General features: G+C 41.9%; 2 protein-coding genes across 2 annotated transcripts in view; one reads left to right on the forward strand and one right to left on the reverse strand.

Moving 5' to 3' along the window:
* LOC134793520 (dnaJ homolog dnj-5) overlaps positions 1–18,483 on the forward strand; it is a 37,976-nt gene extending 19,493 nt beyond the window's left edge. The window contains exons 3-9 of the mRNA XM_063765106.1: positions 1,877–1,988; positions 8,979–9,132; positions 10,016–10,140; positions 11,048–11,150; positions 11,870–11,971; positions 12,341–12,450; positions 18,298–18,483. Coding sequence (XP_063621176.1) covers positions 1,877–1,988; positions 8,979–9,132; positions 10,016–10,140; positions 11,048–11,150; positions 11,870–11,971; positions 12,341–12,450; positions 18,298–18,433 — 842 coding nt within the window. The 3' untranslated portion in view covers positions 18,434–18,483. The remainder of the gene's footprint in view (positions 1–1,876; positions 1,989–8,978; positions 9,133–10,015; positions 10,141–11,047; positions 11,151–11,869; positions 11,972–12,340; positions 12,451–18,297) is intronic.
* The window catches only part of LOC134793521 (pre-rRNA-processing protein TSR1 homolog), a 561,986-nt gene that overhangs the window by 532,595 nt on the left and 10,629 nt on the right, over positions 1–18,762 (reverse strand). The gene's annotated exons all lie outside the window — the stretch shown is intronic.

Consider the following 18,762-nt stretch of genomic DNA (forward strand, 5'->3'; position numbering starts at 1 on the left):
GATACGGTTACCGAATCAAAGTGTTACCTTATCGGACGGTTACCGTTATGGTAGGGGTTTTTATAACCACTTCTAAAATAACCCTATGAAAAACCCCGGTTAAGGTAACCGGTTCCGGTCCCTGGGACAGCGACAATGAGCTAGATATTTTTTTCACAACGGAGTCTAAATTCCTAGCCGCATCAAATCGCTACATTGAATCAATCGTTACCACTAGCTCCATTACCTAATATACTATAATAATTATTCGCTTGAAATATTCGACATTGCTTATGTACGACGGACTTAATTTTAATAAATTGCCTATATTGTACCTACTCTTATCTGCTTGACTTTATCCGAAATTGTATTTTTATGACTTTATACAATTATTGTAATTCCTCGATTTATTTATATTCATGACATCTAATTAATTATTGCAATCCCACGATTTAATTATCCTTCAATGACATTTGATCAATTATTTTAGTCTCTCGATCTCTCTTTTGTAATAACTTCATACTTCTAATGTAATGTGTTATAGATTTAAATCGAATGTACTCATAACAATAATTTCACTTATTTATTCGAAAAATGCATGTTGTTAGCTATTAAGGGCCACTTGTACCATTCCACTAACCTGGGGTTAACCGGTTAAACCTGGCGTTACCATAGTTACCAGTACAATTTGACATTAAGTTAACGGTTTAACCGCTTAATCCCGGGTTAGTGGAATGGTGCAAGTGGGCCTAAGAAATGTAATTCCAATTAGCACGTAAGGTTGAACTGTAAAGGCCAGCGCAAACCGGCGGAGCGCAGCGCAGATCACCGAGGAGGATTTACGCCGCGCAGCGCACACCGGCGAGGTAAAATCCCCCGCGATACCGCGAGCGTCCGCCAGCGCCCGCCAGCCCGAGCGCTGGCGGCCGGCGCACCAGGGAGCACTTCGGCGCAGGTCACGGGATGCCGCGGCATGCCGCCGCGTGTACTCTATCACAAGGGATTAGTGACTAGTGTGCACGAATTCTCCCCCGTCGTCCCGGCGCTACTCCGGCGCACTCGGGAGGCCTCAGCGCATGCCGGAGGATGCCGCGGCATGCCGGCGCCTACCGCCGCGGTATCCTCTAACGTGCTCCTCGATGCCGCGGAGTAACAATCCTCCGTGATGCTCCGAGGTCGGTCTCAAAGCATTTAAATTTATACCTGAAGGTAATTGAAATAGGGAAGAAAATACATTGATAATTTTAAAGTGATCTGCGCGGCGCTCCGCCGGTTTGCGCAGGCCTTAAGTGTTAATTGTATGCAACAAATAAACAAATGAAATGTTCATAATCTAAATAAAATATTAAATAATTATTAATATCCTAATTCCTAATCCGTTTTTACAAATTCTTGTTTCTTTTGTATGAGCGACTAGCCTCCGCCCGCGACTGCGTCCGCGTATTCGTTAACAACTGTCCACCTCATTTTGACACCCCAGGGGTTTAATTTCAAAGAATACTTTATAGTGGATCTCTAAAATTTTTGAAAAATTTACCTATGTACTTCAACAAATTAGGTTGCGAGTTGTCTAGTATATTACGGAACTGTTATTTAAGCATCTATATATTTAGATACAGATGTCCATGTTGCGGAAAATTTCCAAAAATTCAGAAAAGTTATCGGAAATTTGAGTAACATTTCATTGGAAACAAAGGAAACTTTCATTTTGTAATCGGAAAATTACGATCCGCATACAAAATAGGTGACAATTTTCCGAAAATTTTCTACGTGGAAATTTTGCAATGTTGTTTATAAAAAAACCTCGTTATTAACACATGTCAATCCACAAGAACAATGCATTTCTGAATACTATCTTACATACCTCTCAATTTTCACACGCACCAATTTTTTGCAGACGCCGAGGTGGATAGCGACTCGAGCAAGCTCAACTCCAATATACCACTACCGGCGACGGGCGAGGAGGCAATGAAACGGCTGTTGGCTTGCAAGGGGAAAGATCCGTACAGGTGAGCCTTGCGATTTGGTAATGCGTTGCTACACTATCTCAATGGTGGGTTTGTTCACGGGAAATTATATTTTATACCTATACTGTATATCAGATCAAGCAAGCTGTTCATATTATGTGGACTGCCGGTATACATTAGTGTGCATGTATAATAACAGTTTATTGGTACTAGAGTAATTGGAGTAAATAATTTCTAGAAACACATTATAGACAGCCATCACTAACACCTTATAAAACAAAACCGCCCGCCGCGTCTGTCTTTTGTATGGTTGTTCGCGATAAACTCAAAAACTACTGCACGGATTTTCATGCGGCTATCACCTATCAATAGAGTGATTCTTGAGGAAGGTTTAGGTGTATAATTTATTATTATATGAAGACTATAATAATATGGTGGCATTTTACACTGTGTTGTGTTGTTGGTTCCTTTTCAGTCACCTTTTGTATGAACAAGTGATATGTATTATTTTATTGACATCAGCCATATTTTTTATTGACGTCACGTCAGCTCGTTAACACTCGTTCAGATGCATGGTGCATTAGGGCTGATTTAGACGGTGCGCGAACTCGCATGCGAATTTAGTTACATTGGGGACTTGGTTACGTCCAATTCAACCGACCGATCAAAACCCGGAATGTAATGAACCTCGCATGCGAGTTCTCGCGCCCTCTAAATCAGCCCTAACACTGAAAAAAATACCTCGTACGGTAAACAGAATCCTGTTAGCTATGCTGACATATTGTCTTGTTGTGACGACAAAACCTTTTATAAACAAAGACTGAATGGTTATATTAAGAATTCAAATTCTATAAAGTTATTAGTACCAACCTTCGTTTAAATAGAGAATCATATAGTGATATTTACAAAGCAGTACAGTCAAGTGATGATGCAATATTTTTGATTATTACCACCAGGTTTTAGTTGGTACAGTCAGCATCAAAAGTGGCGGATCAGACTACTATGACTAGATATGTCTCTATATGTAGAGCAATTATGCTTATGCCCTGCGAGTCGTAGGACGCACTGACTACTACCGCCAGAGTGTGAGGATTAATGGAATCTTGAATAAAGATTTTTATTTAACATATACCTATACCAACATAGGCACAGAATAAGTAATAGTACTACCGTACAGAAAGGACTCTTCCTACAAAACCGAAGTTTGACAGCGATTCAGGGTCGAGTCATGATATCCCTTTCTAACTAATGGCACTATCCCTTTCGACTATTTAGTGTTGTCAAAATTCAAGTAATTGTCTTATCTGTGGTCGTGCACGCAAAGGGCCGTCAAGTTGTGTCAACCTATACTATTCACTATGTCACTAATAATTGCTCGGAGCGATGCTGAGCCGAACGGAGCCGAGTTTGCCCGAAGTTAGGAGTGTCTCCCCACTGACATAGGTACATATTGAAAATATTTAGTTTTATGCAGCTGCAATAATATAAACTGTGTCGCAGTTGTTTACGCACACCTCGAAACATAGGAGGCCTTATATATCTAGTATCATTTTATATTTATCAAGAATTACCTACTATGCTATTTTTCCCATCGTCATCATCAGCCTACCTACCTAGGGCTTGTGCACAAATCACGCGAGGTTCTATAGGGGGGGTGGGGGTCACGAAAAAATCACGACAGATCACGTTGGGGGAGTGGGGTATTAGGAGACCTCACGTGTATTTTTCTACAGTGACCGAAACTAAGAAAAAATACCTACCACATGTGGAGATACACTTTCTCGGTTTCGTTAAACATAAATCTTCACTCCGCACTTCAAAATAGCGAGTCTATTGTACGAAATTTTGGAGGCCGTGGCCTTGACCGGTCGGATGGAAAAATTCAAAAAAATACACGTGAGGTTATGTGAGGGAGGGGGGGTAGCCAAAAACCTTACCAAATATCGCCATGGGGGAGGGGGGGTCAAAAAGTAGCCGAAAACGCGTGATTTGTGCATAACCCCCTACCATTAGGTACCTAGCATTATCCCGGCATTTTTCCACGGCTCATTTGGGGAGCAAATGATTGGCAATATAAAATCTCACGAATTGACATAGCCAATATTACTAGTATTTAAGTACTAGTACTCAAAGACGACGTTATGACATATCAAAATACCCTTTGGGTTGTGATCAGCCAAACTCGTTACTCATATGAACACATGACTTTAGTATTATTGTTTTTGTATTGACATCAGCAACAGGCTTGGTGACACTTGTACAGGTGCATTCGTTTTATTTTTAAACGTTTAAATAAATACCAGTTTTCAGTATCTTTATGTGTCAAACGGGTTGATCAACCGGAATATCGATGCACATAATTTGTTGATAATACGTTTTAGTACCTAATATTGACGCAGGTTGAAGTCAAATATTCTTTTCACGCCACTGTTCGGAAATGAATGTGGCAATAGATGGTCTAAAACCAAGCTGGAAAGTAGGCAGTAGCTGTAAGCTGTAGCACCTGAACCACCACTACTACAATGTTTCATAGTTATCATCATCTGTCATTGATGATGGTTCGCTACATCCCACATATGGTCGACCTTCACTAATCTGTCTGACGGATGAAACTATGAAAATATGAAAGAAAATATGTTCCAGAACATAAATAAATAGGGTGCCTAAAGAAATATGGTCAAGGCTATTTTTAATAATTTTTTGAAATAAAATTTTTTTCGGCAAATTTCACCGATTTGTCTGACTAACGAAATAAGTTTGGAATTGTCAATGAAAAGTATACAACTTGTACAACATAAATCATCTAGGTTGCCTATCTTTTTCCGGCCACTATTATGTGGTTGCCGTGTTTAAAGAGGTGATTTTATATCGATAATTGCACTCATCTGTCTGACGCTTGAATTATACATCAAAATGATGCTAATTTTATTGCAAATACAATGGTATAGGGTTGCCTGCGAAAATCCGGTCACAAATAAGGGTTGCCAGGCTTTTAATTAAAATGAGAAGGGAAGACTTTTAGCGATAACTCATAAACGGCTTAACTGATCAAGTTTGTTTTAAATTTTATTTGATTGAGTTTTTATGCACTATTTTCATCTTTTTTTTTTTCATATTTTGTGGTCAGATGGTTCAAAAGTTAGAAGGAAAAACCTATTTTTTTCTAAACGATTATTTCCGAAATGATTCACTTTATCAAGAAATGTTGTTTAAAGACCCCTATTTATTTTGAAAGGCCTATCCAACGACACCCCACACTATGAGGTTGAAACGATATTTTTCATTTTATCTGTAAATTCATTGATTGAGTAAAATGGGTTACATTGAAAGAAACGTTTAAGTTTACTTTTAAATTCTATATATGTTAAATTCGTTATTTGTAAAGGCAATAGGTTGTAAAGGGTAACTTTTAGGGAGATACCTTGCTTAAATGTTTTTATTAGCTTTGTCGTAGGAACGCACAGCTTATCCTTATTACGCGTGTTATATGTATGAATGTCCTTCCGTGATTTAAAATCATTTTTACTTCTATGGATTTCTAACAGGCTATTAAATATAAATAATGAAATTACTGTCATAATTCGACTTGTTATAAAGAATTCTCTGGCTGAAGTGCCTTTGCGTAAACTAAATATGGTTCTTATAGCTCGTTTTTGTGATATAAGAATTCTTTGTACTCCAACAGCATTGCCCCAAGTAGTTACGGCATAATTTAGATGAGCGTGAACAAGTGCGTAGTCAGACAGATGAGTGCAATTATCGATATAAAATCACCTCTTTAAACACGGCAACCACATAATAGTGACCGGAAAAAGATAGGCAACCTAGATGATTTATGTTGTACAAGTTGTATACTTTCCATTGAAACTTATTTCGTTCGTCAGACAAATCGGTGAAAATTGCCAAAAAGATTTTTTTTTCAAAAATTTGTTAAAAATAGCCTTGATTATATTTTTTTAGGCAACCCTATTTATTTATGTTCTGGAACATATTTTCTTTCATATTTTCATAGTTTCATCCGTCAGACAGATTAGTGAAGGTCGACCATATATGTGGGATCTTAGACCAACAGCAATGAGTATCATTTAAAACATAAAAATCAATAAAAGGTCTTTTTTGACGCAACTTTTTCCTTCAAAAATAAAATTAGGTTATTTCTTGTAAAAAAAAAAGAAATGTCAAAACCATTCAGTTAATTCTTTTTTTACAATTATCCATTCAGTTCACGCTTAACGCGTTTTTTACTTTTGTAGCTGTTTGTGGTTTTTTTTAGCAAAAACGCTTCTAAGTTTAGAGTCGGTTTGAAGCAAATAACAGAAAAACGCCTCTTAAAAGTAATAAAAAAGTAAAAAAGGCGAGATCTGAAAATACTTACTGAATTGGATAGTGTAAATTGTGTTTGAAAAAAAAATACAAGAAACACGTATCTACGCTCGCTATAAAAATGAGTTCTTCTAGTGAAGAAAATTATATTCTTACGCTGACGCCTACCGAAATTCAAGAGACAGCACAGGCAGTGGCTAGTAATTTGCTACCAGAGAAATCGTGGACTAGTACTTATAGTTATGCAAATGTTTTCTTATTTCCTCGCAGTAGTCGTGAAAAGCACTATGTAATTCCTCGGCCGGAAACGCTAAAAATGGACTCGTATTATTTGAGGGCCTCCACTAACGTTTCGGCCCTCAAACTCACTCGTCCATCTTTTAGCAGTTTTCCGTCCTCTCCTACAATGTACTATTGTTACTGTGTATTAAAATGCAAAAGTGTATAATTACATTATCTTCGATGTAACCATCAATGTACTTGCGGTATCTGTACTAATCTATCTGTAGTTAGTGTAGTTACGAGGCGCGTTCAATATATAATAAGAGTGAGATGCAAACTCTTTAAATATTAGGAAAGTAAATACTGGCCGGAAAAGCTAATCTACCTAGCTGATTGCCATGAAAAAAAAAAGTAACTTTTTTGTTTAAAAAAAAATACGGCGATTTCTTTGCGATGCTATTGAGTACGTTAGGGAAAATGGAGAAAATTGAACTGCGCGCCGTTATCAAATACCTTGAAAAAAATTTCTTCGGACCAAGTCAATTTAGATTTACGGGACACTTTAAGGTCTAATGCTCCTCCGTATTCGACAGTCGCACGTTGGTGCGCCGAATTTAGACGTGGACGAACATCGACCATCGATGACCCCCGCTCCTGACGCCCTACTACTGCAGTAACTGAAGAAATTGTGAAAAAAGTCGAAAACTTAGTTTTGGCGGATCGTCGTATCACGGTTCGTTTTATTGCTGAAAATGTAAAGATTCCAACGGGGAGCGTGCATAATATTTTACATGAACGCTTGGGTATGAAAAAGGTATCAGCGCGTTGGGTACCCAGAATGCTTCGACACGCAAAAACAAACTAGAGTCGAGATTTGTCAAGAAGCTTTGGACCTGATACAGCAAGCCCGGGAACTTTTTTTGGCGCGATTTATAACAATGGGCAATGATGGGTCGTGCGAAGCGGATGTACGAAAACGGATTGGTATGGCAAAAAGCGCAATGACTCGACTAAACAGGATTTGGTTAGACCGAGCAATCTCCAAAAAAACCAAGATTGGACTGGTGAAGACTTTGGTGTTCTCGATCTTCACTTACGGCGCGGAAACTTGGACCCTCAAAAAGGCCGACAGAGCTCGCATTGATGCGTTTGAGATGTGGTACTGGAGGCGAATGCTTCGAGTGCCATGGACAGCCCACCACACAAATGTGTCCATCCTACAAGAAGTGGGAGTTACTGTCAGGCTGTCAACCATCTGTCTTCGTAGAATTTTTGAATTCTTTGGACACATAGCCAGAAAGAAAAATGACAACCTGGAAATGCTTCTGGTAACGGGGAAAGTCCACGGAAGACGACCACGTGGAAGAAGCCCAATGCGATGAACAGATCAGATCCGCGAAGGCACTAAATCTAAAATCCACGATGCACTGCACACTGCTGAAGATCGCAACAAGTGGAAGGAGTTAGTCCACAAAATAATTCGTGGAGGCCACGACCCTCAGCAATGAGGAATACGACACAAGGAGGGGAGGAGGATAACAATGGACGAAACATGACTCCATCATTACGACCCTGAAACGAAACTGCAGTCTATGACATGGAAAAGGCCATCATCTCCAACTCCGAAGAAATTCAAGGTGGGCCCATCTGCCGGTAAGGTCATGGGCTCTGTTTTTTGGGATGGTAAAGGGGTCGTAATGATTGAGTATCTCGAGCATGGAGCCACTATTACGGGCACTTTATATGCCAAACAAATAGCAACATTGCGCAATGAGATCCGTGAAAAACGGCGAGGTAAACTCTCGAAAATTGTGTTGTTCCATCAGGACAATGCACCGGCACACAAGTTCGCCGTTGCAATGGCTGCAATACGTGATGCTGGGTTCGATATCCTTAAGCATCCTCCGTATTCACCAGACCTCGCCCCTAGTGATTTCTACCTATTTCCGAGATTGAAGGAATACCTAAGAGGCAAGACATTTGAAGACGACGACGCGGTAGTCGCTGCAGTACAAGATTTTTTAAGTACTCAAGATGAAACCTTTTTTAGAAATTGAATTTTAAGTTTAGAAAAAAGATATACTAAGTGTATTATGCTAAAAGGTGACTATGTCGAAAAATAAAATAACATTTAATAAAAGTTGTATATAACATACTCATTCACACTTTTTATTGAACGCCCCTCGTATATGTTTTTTTTAGTTTCAGTTCATTAAACTCCTTAACAGGGGGCGTAAAGCCCGTAAATGAGAAGGGAATAAAACACATGGCGATATATCGCGTGTTTGCGGCGATATATTGCGACGGAAGATTCTAATCCGATGCTTGATCATCGCGCGGGTTGCGACGGACGGGAAGGGATTTCTTCCAGTTAACCTTTGAGTAGATGAGAATTGATAGATTTAGCTTGTTCGTCTGATCCACAGCACAGAGCTTAGAGTTTTCTAGGTTTTACTTTTTAATCTTGCTGTTTATTATTTTCTCTAGCATATTGGGCGTGAGTGTAACATGCACGGACGAGGAGATCAAGCGGTATTACCGGCGACAGGCGTTCCTCGTGCACCCGGACAAGAACCAGCAGCCGGGCGCCGAGGAGGCCTTCAAGATACTCCAGCACGCGTTCGACCTTATAGGAGAACCGGTCAGTATATAACATTATCATTCATCATCATCATATCCTGCTGAAAGTGTTCCAGCTGCGATTGCGCCATTACGTTCACATAGCTCATTCGTGGTGTGCGAGCCGCGGCCGCTTCTGGATACCATGGCGAGCGCGGACTTCTGGCCGAAGTGTGTGATGCTTCGGCGGTTTTGTGGGAACCCGCCGAATCTATACCAGCCGGCCTAGCCAAGGTGACAATCGCTTGCGCTTCGCCATCGAATCGCTTTGTCTCTCTATCACTCTTCTATGTATATTAATGTGACAGTGACAGTTGCGTTTTGTTCGCTATGGCACGTTGTCCACAGGGCCAGAAAATTTTACGCAGCAAAAAACTGTTTGTCATGATTATTTAAATATTTATAGTTTCTAAGATTTAAAATGTTCTATGTAGGTATGTTAGTCTGTAAGATCTGTAAGGGCCTTAGTTGTCTGATAATAAATGATATTTGATTTGATACCAGCCGGCGATCTTCCGGTCCGCTACAGATACCGCTCGTGCGCTCCCATCCAACTGTTTCCTACTATCTCGACCAGATCAACGGTTCAACTTGTTAGAGGCTTTCTTTTCCTGCGTCCTTCGGTTCGCGAGCGTCATTAAAAAACTTTCTGCTTCAATCACGTTAGCCGAAGCATCTTTGCAGTAGCATGTCACTCCTAGACTTGAACTTTTTCGCCAGTCTGTTCTTTTACCCTTTGAACGCCACGCCTATCGTGTGCGGTGCGGCACGTCATCGTGAAACGTGTCGCAAATTTCCTAATTTTTCTTGCCTTGGCGGTGAAAAGGTTAAAGAGTTGGGCGTTGTTGTTGTAATAAGGGCGTGGTGCCTCTATGATGTATATTAAAGTGATCGTGTTGTTACAGGAACGGCGCGAAGCGTACGAAAGACGAGCGCTAGAATCGCGCCACGTGGAGGCGGCGTGGAGCGAGCTCAGTCAGTTATTAGCGCAGTTGCAGGACAAAATGGAGTTTGCACACAACACTATCAGGTAAGAATGTGTTTGCACACAACAACATCAGGTAAGATTGAGTTTGCACACGACACTAACAGTTAACGTGTGCGAGAGGCGCTAGAGTAGCCACGTGGAGGCGTGGGGCGAGCTCAGTCAGCTGTTGGCGCCGCAGGACAAGACATCCCTAGTATGCAAAACGTTCAAGTTGATAATCAAGGGCGGGTAGTTTGAAAAATGTGTGCAGCGTCTGTATCTTTAGGTATTTAATAATAACAATAAATTAATTTATTTCAGATACATGATCCATAATTACACAATCAACAATTAATTAACACATAAAACACACTGAGTATATATACATTAAAATTAGAATCAATAAAAATAAATAAATACGTAAAAATAATAACATTATAAATTAAAACAAAAATCACATGGTCAGTTAAACGCCCTGTGCAGCTTATCCTAGTGAAGCTGGAAAAGGCCGTCTAGGCGCTCTGCCACCGTCTGAAGGAGGCTATTCGGGCTGTTTTAAAAAAGAGTAACAAAATCTACCCTCAAATGGCTTCTTAAGCCAGTTGAGGGTAGATGAAAACATTACATGATCAAATAATGTACGTTAAAGTCAGGTCGTTCAGTGACAGATTCAGGTGGTTTTATATTTGGTTGGTTAATCAATAAATGTTATAACTACCCGAAAATCTACAAATTATTTGTTTACTATTATTTAAGTACCTAAAGATACAGAGTATAGATGTCATCAACATTAGTCAGTCTATCACCGAGACCACGGGAACAAGGCCGTCATCGAAACGTCGGAGTTAATTTTAAAGTTTAAGCATAAGCGATTTAGTCCCGTTAAAGCAAAAAACAATACAAATACATTTTTTACCAAGCTGAAACGAAGGCTTTCGCTTCGCTTGGTCAAATAAATGTTTGTCGGCAGATGCACCAACTGCGGGCGGCGGCACAAGCGCGTGCTGACGGACCGGCCGTGCTACGCGGCCCGCTACTGCGTGCAGTGCAAGATACGCCACTCCGCCAAAGAGGTAAGCTACTACCAACATCGAAAATATCAAAATGTACACTTGCTTATATGGTTGGCTACTAGTGTTATACAATGACTAAATTTTATGGTATCGTAATCACATAATTACTGAACAACGTGTCCATTTTTCCATATTTGACAAATACAATGCTGCTGATAAATGTTATGTTATGTTTTTAGTGTACTTTTAAGACGATAGTGGATGACCGCTTTTTCATAGAAACGTATTTTTTCATTTCAAAAGTTATTGTATATATTATTTATTTATTTAAACTTTATTGCACAAAATATATACAACAATGTACAGTCGACGTCAAAGATATGTTTACACTTTTGCACCTTAATGCGGCGGACTTAATGCCAAATGGCATTCTCTACCAGTCAACCATAGGGCCAAACAGAGATATCTATACAGTTGGTGCAGAGAGAGAAATATACCTATTGAGTGAATTACCCATATATACACCCATATATATATTATATATACGGTGTATATTACCCATAGTTATGCCCATTCGTTTGAGTTAAGAGCTTTTAAAAATTTGTTTTTCGCTCCTAACTTTTATAAAATAAAAACATTACAATATAGAAGTGTAATATCAAGTTATCAACCTTTGTGAATTCGGATAAGGTTTACAATCGCGCGTTATATAATATGCGTAGCGTCCAAAGGATAAATATGAATCAGTTGCCTCCCCATTGACCGTGTACTCTGCGCAGGGCGACATCTGGGCGGAGTCCAGCATGATGGGGCTGCTCGTGATGTACTACGCGTGTATGGACGGCGCCGTCTATCAGATCACGCAGTGGGCCAGTTGCCAGGTATAAACCGTTTGTTTATCCCATAGGGTGGTATCCTATCTCCAAAGTCATTGCGTCTCACTCTCTCATTTAGCAAAATGTGAGACAAAATACACATTGGACAAAGAAATTGGATAGGTGAAATACCACCCATAGCTACACTTACCTTGGCGTGGTCCGGCTGCAGAATTTACTCCCCAGCCGGACCCCTTTTAAACACATATCTGCCAAACTACGGAGGTACGTTAGATTTTGACGTGGTACATGAGGTATATTAAGGTTACATTTCACCATTGTAAACTGAGCGCAATCGGGCGAGGTCCGGCTGTGGAGAATCAAGCCCCTTCTGTATCTGATATTTCATTTCACTATGGTACCCTTTTGTTGTAGAAAAAGAACTTAAAGCAGTTAAGGCCCGACTGCCACGTGGTGCAGTACCGCATCGTGCTGGGGAACAAGGCCGCCGCCGCCTCCGATCTCAACCAGAGACCTTCCACTGGGTATGTGCTATGACTATGAAATAAATCTTCATCAGCCTGTATATCTCCCACTGCTGAGCACAGACCTCCCATAACGATGGTATTGGGCTATAGTTTCTATGCTAGCCCAATAGAAAAGAATAGAATGCATTTATTTACATATTCTCATGGCTGGTTACATAATACAGGCGGCTTAGCACGGTCGCGTTTTTATCCCTTGTCACCATGCCTGTCACGTTCTAACAAGTATGTAAGTGCGAAAGGGACGCGCATAGTGATAGTCGATAAAAATGTAACCGTGCTGAGCCCGCAGGTTATAAAATGAACTGACGAAAAAAGGACCCCCACCCAATGAGGAATTTGCACATGCCGTTAAGTTTCCAGATAATCCATAGGGTCGGTTGCACCAAAGCGTTCGCTAAATTTTATTGTATGGGAAGTTTTATAAATCTCTGCGTGACGTTGATCAGTCTGTTCACTGGGGTTGGTGCAACTGGCCCTTAGACTGCCAAAGGCGTCACCTGACGCGTGCGCCTACAAGCCAATATCAACCTTCGTGCATTTAGACAAGGTTCACAATGACGCGCCGCGCACGATAGGCTTGGCGTTCAAAGGCTTAAGGTCTGCCCACTACACCGTATCATACCATGACCGTAGTAGGGACGTGTCAGGCAAAAAAATATTGTTTGTATTAAAAAGTATGAGAGTATGCCCACTAGCCCGTTCCGACACCGACCATACCCGTCACGTGCCATGCACGGACCGTAAAAAAATGTCGGCGAGGATAGTTTGCCGGTGCCGAAACGCTCCGTGCACGGCAGGCAACGTTGCCAGAACGGTGCGTGCAGGCGGCGAAACGGTGAGCATACGGGTTATAACCGCTTATGGTGACCGTTCTAAGCCCGTTTTAAACTCGTTGCCATATTTCTTGCTCACTGTTGCCGGTCTGATAACTATTCGCTTGCTCTTTCTGACGAGTCTTGCTCTTGCGAATAAAACGCGGGTGCTAAGAGGATGAAACGCGGATGTTACGGCGATTATAGGCGGATGCTATGGGGATGATACGCGGTTCCTACGGGCACTAAACCCGTTATGTATGGATATGAAACAATGTGGACACGGTGACTACACTGTACACTTAGAGAATATAACAAAACGGAGTGGTCATTAACAGGCGTTCCCCTCTGTCGAAAATAGGCGGCCAATGGTCAACCACATGCCAACCACATGTATCGACTGACGTTTATCTGACATGGCTATGTTTACGTTACGTATACATTTGATGTGCCCCTCCCCCGCAAAAAACGGCAGATTATTTTGTACCGAAAATTATAGACATGGCGTCTCCGTTGGTTATATCCTCTAAGACCGTACACTATGCCCACTAGGGCATAGTAGTCCGTATCGCGTTAAATTCCGTGCCTGATACGTTCACAGCGCGGTCATGGTATGATACGGTGTAGTGGGCAGAGACCTTTAAACATGAATACGCAGAGATATATTTAGAGAAATAAAACTTGTGTAGTGCGACCTGTGCGACTGCGAGCCAAGGTTCCAGGACACGGCGTCTAGTTTTTCCGTACGCCTTACCGCTACACTACCACCGATCAAGATTTTAGTCCCTAAGATTCCCCTGTCATGTCATGATATTGATCTCTTGTTTTCCTTATATGCCTTTACTGTTTTAACTTTCTATTTGATCATTATCCTTATCGTTATACAATAACATTGCCACTTTATTTCAACATAACATGTTACATGGGTACATAGAAACAAAAGCAGTGATTAACTATAATTGGGGAATCAAACTATCATAATAATAGTATCAGGAATAACTAAAACAATATTAGGTACTTAATCTGACCTCCATCACTTATCATAAAACTAATACACAACAAAACTACAAATACACATTCCATACAAATAGGCATAAAATACAAAAACACCAACAATCATTAAAAAAAAAAAAAAAACCAAACTAATCAAATAACCCACCCCGAGTCATTCCAGGTGCAAAAGTCCCCACCACGCTCGCTGCGTTTCCGCGTTGAATCGCAATAGATAACCTCTGGACCAGGAATGATCCGGAGCGGGGATCAAGACCCCTCTCGCGCAAGCGACTCCCGAGCTCCCTAAAGAAGGACAGTGCCTCCAAGCACCAACACCCAGCGGTCTCCACCGCGAGCGGAACAAACAAATAACCACCCAAGCACGCATACTTTTCCCGCTTTCTAAGAGCGGCTATCTCGGCAGCTGCCCCTGCTATACCTACTGTGCGACTTATGTGCGAAGCAGCAAAAGTGCTGACGCATGTAGCGTCCCACAGCAAGCACTTCCCTTTCTGCCAAGGCACTAACGTCATGCCATCCGGCCTTTTGCCATCAGACCGGCTAAGGCCCGGGGGCTCAAGCACGCAAGGGACATTAGCCGAGACGAGCGCTCTGCGAATAATATCGTTTAGAGCGTGATGGCGTGGGAACCTTCCCGCACATCGGCAACAACTCAAAGCGTGGTGACCGTTGCTCTCCACCATGGTGCCGCAAATGCATAAATGAGGTACGCACACATCGCAGCCCAAGCGAAGAGCAACAGCCACCCGCAACGAATCGTTGTCGAGGAGGGTGCCAATATGCGGGGACGGAAGCGCATGCAACCACGCCCCCGACTCCGGCCTCGACCCTGCAAGAAGTCTTGCTCGATCCACTCCCGAAGACCGCTCTAACAGGCCCTCAAACACCCGCTTCACCCCAACATCGTCCCACGACCGTTGAGATTCCAGCCTCTCAGGCACTGAATTACCCGGATTGAGAGCCATCCAGGCCTCCAACGCATCGGCAAAGTACGGTATGGCTACCCTATTACCATCTGAACCCAAAATTTGAGTAACCAGTTCCACAACCCCACTCGCCGATGCCAGGAAGGCAAGAAGACTCACGTCTCGCGCGCGCCGGATACCCAGTCCGCCACTCCGAATTGGCAAAGAGGCCAGGTCCCAATGGTCAGGATTGAGGGAGACGTTAATTAAGAACTCCACAGTCTCCTTTAACACGCTGTCAAAAGAATCCAACTCGTCAGGATGAAGCCAAGCCGGCACGGTGCGCAAAAAGTATGTGAGCTTGGGGACAGCGAAGCAGAGCCGAAGCAGGACAAGGGCAACGTGCGCCGACAACTTCCTCAATCTGTCTCTAGCAGAAAGAAGAAGTTGCCTTCGCACCTCAAACGCATCCGGGACAGCATCCTTAAAAATAGGGGAGCCCAGAAGGGTGAAAGTTTCAGCCGACAACCCCTTGAGACCGGGAAGCAGGTCGCTAAAAACTGGAAAGGAGGAACGGGAATCGGACCCACAAGGGAAGAACTCGCACTTGCCTGCGTTTACCTCCAACCCCAATTCTTGAAAGCGTGGAAGCAGTGTAATCAAATCCTGCTTCACGTCCTCTGGCTTGCCCCCTAGAGTACCGTCATCTAGGTACCATATGTTCAAGGGAGAACGAAGCCCAGATATTAACCTTCTGTATTCCAAGACTAAACACAAGAGGGCCTAGTGGATCACCCTGCTGCGCACCGACCTCTGAGAGAATGAGGGAACCATTATAAAATAGGTAAGAAGGGGAAGAGTAGACTTGGAAGAGAAAAGGGTAGAGGGACGGCACCTTTTCCTTAACTTCCGACAACACAACATCTCGTTCTATACAATTAAAAGCATTTTTTATGTCTAATTTAACTATGACGCTATCCACGTTATTGGGATCTGTTGAGAAAGCTCGAGTCGCATGAATGGCCGCTTCGCAGCCCAATTTTGTGCCGAATCCCAACTGGCAGGGTCGGAGATAAGAGGCCATCTCTTCCCTTACCGCACGGCAACCGAGTTTAGCAGTTAGCCGTCTGAAAATGCTGCCGATCGCAATAGGTCTTATACCCCCATCTTTTTTGGATAACGCACACAAAGAACCCCCATAAATATAGAGACAGACGGCTAAGTTTAACTGGCCACTCAGCAAGAAATTACATAATTTAGTTAAGCTTCCCAGCAACCGAAGACCATTATCCCCCGCAGGGCCAGAAGTGAGCTCCTTTAAATGCGCCGGGCGGATACCGTCCAAGCCGGCCGCCGAACTACTACTAAAGGAGCTCAGTGCCTGTGCTACATCTTCCGGTTTCACAGAATATGCTGAAACAGAGTTATCAGGTGCCTGAGGCAATGCAAGAGGCCTAGAAGGGGTCGGGTGTTTCGACCGTAAAGCGGCAAGAGTCTCCGGGCCCGAAGGCGCCACACTATCGTCCGACATCAACACCCGGACTGCCCCCCTGAGATCACCCTCAAAAACCTTCGACTCAACCGTCTTAGCAAGAGAAGGCTGTCTCCCTACCCAAGTGTCCGCCTCACCATCACCTGCAGGACTAAGGGCACATACTGAGTCAATATTCCTTTTGACTTTGGTTGTCAGATTGCCAGCGTCCGTAGCTTCTGGCGTCTTAAAAGCAGAATAGGCGAATGACAACAAAGCAAACCACTCAGACACACCATTAGTATCTAAACAACGGTCTATAAGGTCACTCATTTTACCTGCAGCATGATTCCGTGCACCTCTGGGAATATGCCGCAACACCCGCACCGACTGTTTCAGGGTAGCTAGATCGTCCAAACCTAAAACGCTGGGGCTGACCGTTTGTGATACAGGCGCCACGGACTGGGCAATGTTCTGCAAGCCCGAGAGAGGTCTAGGAGAAACCGAACGGCGCACATCTTTATGCTTAAGCCCTATGTGAACCTTGAGCCCATGCTCACTGAATGTCTTAGATGAATTGGGACAATGGGAACACAAAGTTAACACAGGCTCAGCCATTTCAACTAACTTGATAACGTATATAACTCAACGCACACTACCATAATCAACTAAAAATAAAAATTGTTAAAAAATATCAGCAATTCGAAATAAAACATATCACACATTAAAAAGCCATAAAATAATACTAAATGTCGTTGTAAATTACAGCAACTACAATTACTTACAATATAAATGTCATTGAAAGAGAGAGATAAAAAAGGGTTTAAAACAAATAATTTAAATATGTATCACTGACCTAAAATTACAATAATTACATTATCCTCGAACATCCGTATACGTCGGATATGGTGCATGTCAAACATTCAAACATTAATAAAATACGAAATGTTATAAAATACAGCCAGTATAAGTACAAAATATTTATCAAATTTATATAAAACTGACGTTATAGTTACTAAAATTAAATTAAATTATTTTCGAACATACATAATATCCAAATACCATAACACAAGCAAAAAAAAAAAAAACATAATATTCGTTACAAATTTCTCTCAAAAAAACCCAGGACTCGAACCCGCTCACTTAATGCGCGACACCATTTATGTGTAACGCGGTATCCACCAGACCATGTCGACAGTCACACAGTTGACGAAAAGTTAGGTCACATAAAGTTGTTGCTTGCACTTGTCTTGATACGCTAGAGGAGTAGATAAATATATTAGCATACCCTCCTCTAAAGCGATGAATCCGAAATATAACACGCACCAAAACATACGGCGTCCTAATGTCACTTTCACGAAAACACTGAATAACTGCACCAGCACCAGTAAACAGGAATCTCAACCATCGAAGTGAAGCACAAGTGAAGTTTATGCGTGTTTCCCCGTCGTGTTTTGTTGTTGTCCAGCCAGCCAATACCGGCTATCACCACATACGTTTTGGGACTTTTGGGTCACTGTTACCGGATACTGACCCGGGATAACATTTTCCCTAGCTTATTGCGCCGTGGACAACACAAAAAAATACCAATTATTGAGTATTTTCAGCGAAAATAATTTATATCCTTATCGTTTGTTTCCAGACATGATCCTAACCTGGAAGAGTTTCTAAACAATCTATACAGCAAGTCAGGAGTATCTCCGAACACTACCGCTAAGCAGCCAACGCCAGAAACTTCCGACGCCAAGAAGAGACGTAATAAAAAACCCAAAGCTTAAACGAGGCTTTCTTAACTAAACCGTGCCCCATAAAGAACCTTAAAAACAATCCTCCCAACTGTCAAAACGACTGACGCGCTTTATTTCAAAAGTAGAAAGAACAACTTTTTAAAACTGCGTTTTATTTCGTGCCAGTCGCTTCGACAGAATGAAAAATAACTGTGAAACAATGCCTTTCATAAAATAAATATTGAATTTTTTTAAACAAAATATAAAACTTGCTTAGTTTTGAAATAATCTGACACTTGAAGGAAATAATTAATAAGCATTAGAGATTGTTATGTGTAATTAAATGTCGCTAAAGTACCTACTTAGGATAGACGCGTAAG

The sequence above is a fragment of the Cydia splendana genome, chromosome 9 (assembly GCF_910591565.1).
Source record: "Cydia splendana chromosome 9, ilCydSple1.2, whole genome shotgun sequence".
Classification (NCBI taxonomy): Eukaryota; Metazoa; Arthropoda; class Insecta; order Lepidoptera; family Tortricidae; genus Cydia; species Cydia splendana.